Source organism: Dipteris shenzhenensis, chromosome 1 (genome assembly GCF_047967505.1).
Source record: "Dipteris shenzhenensis isolate YYH24624 ecotype China chromosome 1, Dip_SZ_1.0, whole genome shotgun sequence".
In the NCBI taxonomy this organism is placed as follows: Eukaryota; Viridiplantae; Streptophyta; class Polypodiopsida; order Gleicheniales; family Dipteridaceae; genus Dipteris; species Dipteris shenzhenensis.
The window spans coordinates 73,481,211-73,489,413 of NC_141596.1; the positions used below are offsets into that span (position 1 = coordinate 73,481,211).

An 8,203-nucleotide genomic window follows, 5' to 3' on the forward strand; every position below is an offset into this window, starting at 1 on the left:
AGCTTTAGGAGATAGATTGGATTACTTTTCAACCCTAAGGAAGCGTGGGAAATTTTTATGAGATTGATTTGGAATACCACTTCTTGCATGGTGGAAGATATTATTATCTTAAATACTAAGCAAATAGGTGATCTAGCTAAGCACTAAAGAAAAGAGAATGCTTTGTTTTAAAATGTGAGAGACTATAGTGGTTGAGTTCATGTACTAGGGTGGAAAAATCAATTACATATGATATCCAATAAATTATAGAAGATAAATGCTCCATGTAGTATTAATTTCATGGAAGTATCAACTTTTAAGCGATGTGGATCACACACACAAATGTGAATATGTATGAGTACCACTTCATTGTTTGTGTACATGCATGTGCAGATGTACGCACCCTCTCTTTCTCTCTCTCTCTCTCTCTCTCTCTCTCTCTCTCACACACACACACACACACGTGCGTGCACGCGCGCCCGATGCATGCATCATGTGTGCAACCCTCTCCCTCTCTCTCTCTCTCTTACACACACACACACGCATGCGCACGTGCGCGTGCGTGTGCGTGCACGCACCCGATGCATGCATCATGTGTGGAGGTACACAAACATGAGTCCTGCATGCAAGAGTGCACGCACATACACATTAGAGAGTGCCCAATTACTTATCTCAATCACATGCCAAATTAATCTCGTAGTAGCTAGTTTGACTTGAATTTTCTTCCCGTGCGTAACCTATTCTCGAGTCATACCTGCCCTAATTTTGTGCCCACCAATGATGCAATGTATTCCGCATGCGCATTTGATTAAGAAAAGGAATCGAAGAAGGCCACCTACACTAGGGGGCCATGACGATGTGCTCGTTCAACCTTTCAACGAATCATCTTGCGTTTATTATGGTGGGTTGTCAGGTTATCAAATCCTCTGCACATGAGGGAATACTTCCTCTCTTAATCTCAGTACGTAGTCGTTGCTTTGCTACCTGATGCCTTGAGTGCAAGATAGCATGGTATGGCATGGGCTGTAATTCTTGCGCTGGAGTGAACAAAGCTGACAGAAAAGTTGCCATAGCATAAGGAGCACAGTCTCAGAGAGGTGACCGGGTGCTCCGAGCTAGAAACAAAAAATGCCGGAGAGATGAGACTCGACGTTGGAAACGGCCCCTAGTCTCACACCTGGCATCTGTTGAGAGTATTTGTCAAGCGAGAGGGATAAACAGGAGAACATAGGACTCCACAAAAGGTGTTCTCAGGGAACAATGCATTTTGGACGAAAAGAGCATTCCTCTAGAAAGTTGCATCGAGCGCGGGTTGAAAGGCAGCTTAAAACAATTTGCAAAGCATGTCATGGTGGACGCCATGCAAAAGTTGTGCTGTCGTTATTTCAATGATACTGTTCTCTTTATAATAGTTTTACAATTGACGGAGAGTCACGGAGTGACTGGTGCTAGGTACGTAGTAAGTGAGCATGCCTTGGCGTATTGTGGCTCCAGAATCGCAGCCTGCACGTTGCCTTTTCTTATGTTCATTCGTGGATTCCTGTCAGGCTTTTGCCCGACATGCTCCATACTTACATGCCCTACGGGCCACGGCCCCTTAGTGGACACTCGTCAGCTCCAAGCCTCCAACCCTTTTATTACGAACAGGATAGTTATCGAACCATCGTCGCGGATAGCTCAGCCTACAAAGACGCTGCACGCTGATCTTGTAGAAGTACTCGTAGAAGTACTGCTGCTCCACCAAACCCGCTGGTGACTAATGGAGGAGGGTCAAGCTGGCGAGCCAAAGCTAGGCAGCGCATCATCTTTCTCGAAAGAGAGTTGGCCAATCAGGACTCCAGACCTTGTGAAGAAGGTTGTTACTTCTGGTAGACTGCCAGATCAATATTAATGATGCCTTCAACTTCCAACAAAGTATTTGCTGTGTCAGTTTCGTTAGTAAAAGAGGTGGAAGCCGAAGCTAGCTGTGGATTTTTTTCAAGTACTGGAGCTAGATTTTATAGTTCGCATGGTAGAAATAGTCACGGATCTGAAGACGTTGTGTATGCGGTATGAGCAAAGGTTTAGCCATAGGATAATCTTATGCGGACTTGATAGACAATATCTCGAGGTTGCTAACTTACCGAAGTCGGGATAATGCATGCGTCTAATCGGTTTTTGCTGTGCCGTTAATTTTCGCTTCATCTCAAAAGCAGGTAGCACATTTGGAGCTAACACTCGGTATTTCGTTTTTATGGAAGCTTGCATCTGAGTTCATTGGCACCTTCATAGTTATTTTTGGGGCAGCCGGATCAAGTATCATGAATGAAAAGACCAATGGCAAGGTTACGTACATGGGGCTTGCAGCAGGAGCCGGGTTAGTTGTTATGGCAGTGATATTAGCAACGGGGCACATATCTGGAGCACACATAAATCCAGCAATAACGATTGCCTTCGCGACATTTAAACATTTTCCTTGGGTACAGGTAATAGGAACGGCTTCTTGAGGCTCCATGGTGAACTATCTTATGCAGCTAAAGTATCTCAGTAGGACGACATTTCCGAACTCCGGAGTCTTGGACTTTGCATGACTGTATTGTGCTAGAACTATCTGGAAGGCCACATCATTGTGATTTTGTACTCATTCTTATTAATAACGCGTTGTTATCGAATTTCAGGTGCCTCTCTACATCGCGGCTCAGGTTTCTGGCTCTATATGTTCATCGTTCGTTCTAATGTTCCTTTTTAAGCCCGATCACCATGGAGGCGTAAGTCTTCCATCAGGATCTGTGTGGCAGTCTTTCTTCGCGGAGTTTGTTTTGACCTCTATCCTTATGTTCGTGGTGACCGCTGTCTCTACAGATACCCGCGCTGTAAAACTCTAACGTCTAGCTGGAGAAAAACTCAACGTCTTAAAGCCATGAAAATCATTCAATGCGTTCAGCTCTAATAATTTGAAGCAATTGGACGCATTCTAATGTGGTCTGCCTGTCACGCTTTCTAAATTCTTAAATATGCACAGATTTAATGCAATCTCATCAGTGTACACAAGTCACTTTTGAAACTCTCCGACACATGTAAGGATAGTAGAGATGTGCAGGTTGGCGAATTGGCAGGCATAGCCGTGGGAGTCACTGTAATCCTCAACAACCTTGCTGCCGGGTGAGTCCAGAAGACGCTGAAGCCTCAAACACATCGCCGGCTGACATGCTTATGTTATGATTGTTCGATACTAGGGGCAAATTCGACCAATCTGCAGGTGAAGAGTGATGCTATGGTTTCCCATCATCCACAGACAGTTCTGATTCCTGTGTGATTGTTTGACGCTGAGATCGCAGGGGTATATCGGGAGCTTCAATGAACCCTGCGAGAAGTTTGGGTCCTGCAGTAGCTGCCCACAACTACAAGGACTTGTGGGTGTACATCACCGGTCCAATAGGTGGCGCGATAGTAGGAGCAGCAGCTTACAGCTTTATTAGGGTTTATAAAGAGCATCCAGCTGGAGGAGAGGAATCAGTGAGAATCTCAAGCTTTAGACAATTTCCTTAGAATGTGACAAAGTCAACAAACAAGGGTGGCATAAATCACTAAGCCGAAGGCAATTTCCTTAGAATTGTGTTCAAGTGTGTTGAATGAAACAAGGTGGTAAAACAACTCGAACCATCCGGGCAAAGGAAGAAAGGTATTGAAAATGCATACATGTACGCCTTGCTTTGGCATACAAATATCACCCTCTTCTTGTGAGTAGTGTTTTTAATGCTTTAACAAATTATGTTTGATGTCAATCGATTTTTATGGTCATATGGGACTTTTATCATCTACACTATAGCCTTCAAACAATAAAATCATATCTCCATTAGCTACTAGTGAAAGAGAGGATGCCCTCGAAACCTTTAAAAACCATCCGAGTGGTCCACTTAAAAATACGTCCATAGCATATGGGTTCAACATAAGAGGCTTTTAATCTAGAAAACTCACATAAATATACATATATGAGGGGGTTTTCAATTGAAAAAAAACAAGTTTTTATAAATAAATTCAAATGCATGCAATCCCTTGTATAAGAACGGGTTTAAATATTAGCCCTTATGCAAGTTATATGCAAGGTTTTTTGATGCCCATAATATGAAAACTGCACTTGATGGATAATAACACAAGATTGAGGTTTACACACTATACAAGGATCAGATGTCACAAGGCTAAAAAGGTATTGCCAGCTATATTGGTCATTTTCACAGATCGTGGAAGAGTAGCTTTAATAATGCAAAGATGCCCAAATAAGTAAGAATGTGAGTGTATAGAATATGTGCAAAACTCAAGAGTCATGATGACATAGGCCAACAACCTCGAGTGCATCCCTTGGGGAAGACTAATCACTAACAAAATCCCAAGTTAAGACTAATGAAACCTCCAATCAATAACAAGCCCAAACACTAGCACATTCATATTTTGATTAAGACATTGACCTTAGAAAAGTAGCACTATTTGAAAGACCCTTGCCTAGAACAATAGTTAAATATAATGTTTTAGTACATGTGAGGCTAAAGAAAGCTCAAATTAATTGTACTTTAGCTGATGAGAAAGACACACAAAGAAAGCTACTAAAACTTGAGTGATAAACTGCGAGGTACTTTAGCTGATGAGAATTTCACTCAAAGAAATCTTAGCCTACTAAAACTTGAGCTATACACTTTTGTTTAATGGTGTGTCTGGGCTATGTTTGTTGGAATAGACCCATCGATATATGCATCGAGCCTCGATAAAAGTGAACAATAGCGGGCCCATTGGTATGCATGTCAGTAAAGCCATTGGGGACTTATGCTTGGATTGTTTAAATAAAAATTTCATGGAACAGAATGGGGCTCATTTTGGTCCTATTCAGCCCCACTATAATTGAAAACTATCACATCATGTATTTTAGAAGTTCCCTTCAAAAGATGGTTGTATGAAAATGAATACATACATACATGCCAATTTGGCAATGTATCCATGATCTATCTCTATCAAAGGTCACACCCATGAGCTGCCTCATGTGAGATACAACTAGCAAAACTCTAACATCTTCAATGATCTCGTGTGATGACTCATCCACATCATATGGCAGCTCGAGGGTTGTCAATGGGCCTATGGTGGTAGATGGCATGGTAGTGGTTCTTGTAGCAGCTGGCATGGGCCATATAGTAGCACTAGGGGTACTAGATGGCATGGAGGTGGGCATACCCATGAGGCTAGAGGTGACTCTACTAGCAGGCTGTGTCTCACAATGGTTTGGCAAGCTCTAATTTGTGCACTCTACCACATCATCTAAACCAAATCCACAACATCTTGATCTCATCTTGATCTTCTACGATGACGATGCCGGCCCCTACTGACTATGCCTGACTATGAGGTTCTCCCTCCATTAGGAGATGACGTACCGTTTGGACTCAAAGGAGAGACATAAGTGGACGTCTAGCAAGACATATCCAAGGCTGCCTGGATTCATGAATATAGAGATTAGCTGATTTGGAATCATCTACAAGATCCATGAATACATGGATCTTTGGCTCGACTCTAATGTAGAGGCAATGACTGGTAAACATAGCTATTATATTGAAAAGATGCAAAAAAATAAATAAATAACTTGAATCAATAAGAGAAATTATGAGGAAATTACATGCCTGGAATCATCTACAAGATCCATGAATACATTTACGATAAGCTCATTCGGAATCATCTGCGCCCATCAAATCTTGGAAGATTTGAGTACCTGCAACCTGCATTCACCTTGCAACAAATGCCCTGCAACCCGCACGCACCTTGATGTGACCTTGCATAGACTTTGGTTTGCCATTGTCTTCTTTCGGGTAAGTTGTCTTCTATTCTTTGTTTGCCTCACCAGCTAGCTTCTCTCTCTAGACTGATCGTGGCCATGGAATCAATGGAAATATGCAGCTTGCCATGGCTTGCAAGAGAAGCAGACAGAGGCTACAAAACAAGAAAGCCAAAAAGCAAGGTTAAGGCACAAGGAATAGAGTGCAGGTCGAGGAAAGCATTGGCATGGTATCAAATCAACAATGGAATTAGACACTTTTGCAACATCTGCAAAGGGAGAAACAATGAGAACAAAGAAAACTCCTTGCACAGCAATAGCAAGAAGCGGTTGTAGATGCACACATTCGATCATTGCCATCGGAGCAAAGAACACGAGCTATGGTATCACGATTGGTGGGAGCATTTGAGGCAGTAACATCATGCCATTTAGGGGATTACCATTCTCGAGTCTTCACAAGCTTTAACCTGCACCCTAAAGTTCATAGAGTTACAACCCTACCAACACCTTGGGAGATGAACGCCCAAGAAGCGATGCTTTCTAACCTGAGAAATGGCTTACAAAGAGTGAAAGAGGTACACAGCTTAGATCAACTAGCTACAAAGAGGGTGACATTAGCTATGTTGGTGTCCCCTGAAACAAAGGAGAAACAGCTTGGGCGCATAATGTCGAAGATGTTGTCAATCAAAAGGGCCACCGTGGCTCTAGCGGTTGAACATAGAGCAGAAGCAATGCACGATCATCCTGATCCGAGAAGTCTATGGGCTTCAACATAATGCAAGAAAAGGAGTTACAACCTAGGTGCAAAAGTCATTGCTACAGTGGTGACATTTTGGCACGAAAATACGAGAGTTTCTCCAAATAGAAAGGACATCTGTACGAAAGATAGGATGAAATGTGTTTGAAGAGCACATCACACACATGCTAGATACAACGCAGGTCAATGGTGCCTAAACCAGCCCAGTGGTTGTTTGTGATTGGAGCTTTGGGATAGTTTACTTGTTTCTTTTCTTAAACTAGGCTTGGACTAAATGTGATTGTCCTAAACTAGCCCAGTTGTTGGAACGTCATGCTACCATAGGCTGGTTCAGCTCAATCGCCAGTGATGTGATTGTCCTGAACCAGCATGGTTGAATAGACATTAGTTGTTGTCCAATTGGGTGGCATGGTTGAGCAAAAATTAACAACAATAAATTTTGTAATATATTATTATTTTACTAAACTAGCTCGGTGGTTTGAACATCATGCAGCCGTGGCTGCTTCAGCTCAATCACCAGTTATGTGATTGTCCTAAACCAGCGTGGTTGAATAGACATTAGTTGTTGACCAGCTCGGTGGTTCAAATTATTGTGTTTCTTAGTACTTAAATTCGTTAAATTTCATTTCCTTCTATTCGGGTCATATACCACTGTTAAATTGTGGAATTTAGAACTGAAAAGAAATATATTATTATTTTCTAATGGTGAAATTCACAAATGAAAAGCAATATACTTGTTATTGTCTAATATGTGAAGTTGAGACCGCCAGGATAAACCATCTTGGTGGTTAAAACTGTGATAGTTTCCTAAACCATCCCGGTGGTTAAAATTATGACTGTCCTAAACATGTCCTTAACTAGCCTGGTGATTAAAATTGTGATTGTCCTAAACCAGTGCAGTGGTTGAAAATTGTTTTGCTTCATTATATACGTTAATTAGACTGTGTTTTGTAGTCTTTTAATAGTAGCAAAAAGGGGGCTCATTGTTATGTTATTCCTGCATGTTGGGTCAACAGACGGAGTTATATCTCAACAAAAATGCCAAAACCCACCATGGCACGAATTTGGCCATTTGTACACCCTCCACATGGCCAAATTCGCACCATGGTGGGTTTTTGCATTTTTGGACACCCCATGACATCCCAACCAACTTTGTCTTCAGTGCTATGGTCGAATTCCTTCAACATTTGCCAAAAATGGACATTGGAATGGCCCAAATCATCAAATTCCTTCATCTACCTAATTGAAATCCATGAGATGCATCAACTTCAACATAGATAAACATGGAAAAGAAAATATTCACAAAGTAACTTAGCAAATGATAGTTGGTCAATATGACAACTTATGTGCCTTGTAGCACAGCTCTGGTAAGAACCTTAGGCAATATATTCTCTATATAATTTCTTGCGCTTTGGAGGAACCTTGTAGGTTGACTATGTCAATGTAATTTTTAATTTAATCCAGAAGACTTTGATCTTCCACTACATCACCTTGTAAATTTTAATTTTCTTTGTTTATCTTGCCTTTGGAGCCACCTTTTAGGTTGGCTATGTCAATGAAATATTTGATTTCATATCACTAAATCACCTTGAAATAATTTGATGCATTACGTGAGAAAATATATATTTTGAAGAGGAATCTAAAATTTTTATTTTCTATGTTTTCTTAGTCATGGA

The 8,203-nt window shown here is 41.4% G+C and overlaps 1 protein-coding gene across 1 annotated transcript; it reads left to right on the forward strand.

The window, feature by feature from the left end:
- The first annotated feature begins 1,738 nt into the window (after positions 1-1,738).
- Positions 1,739-3,537, forward strand: LOC147906355 (putative aquaporin NIP5-1). Its single transcript, XM_087391191.1, has 5 exons — positions 1,739-1,834; positions 2,220-2,444; positions 2,637-2,831; positions 3,059-3,120; positions 3,297-3,537. The coding sequence occupies exons 1-5, from the start codon at positions 1,739-1,741 to the stop codon at positions 3,505-3,507; spliced, it is 789 nt and encodes a 262-aa protein (XP_087247317.1). The 3' UTR covers positions 3,508-3,537.
- Positions 3,538-8,203: the final 4,666 nt, after the last annotated feature.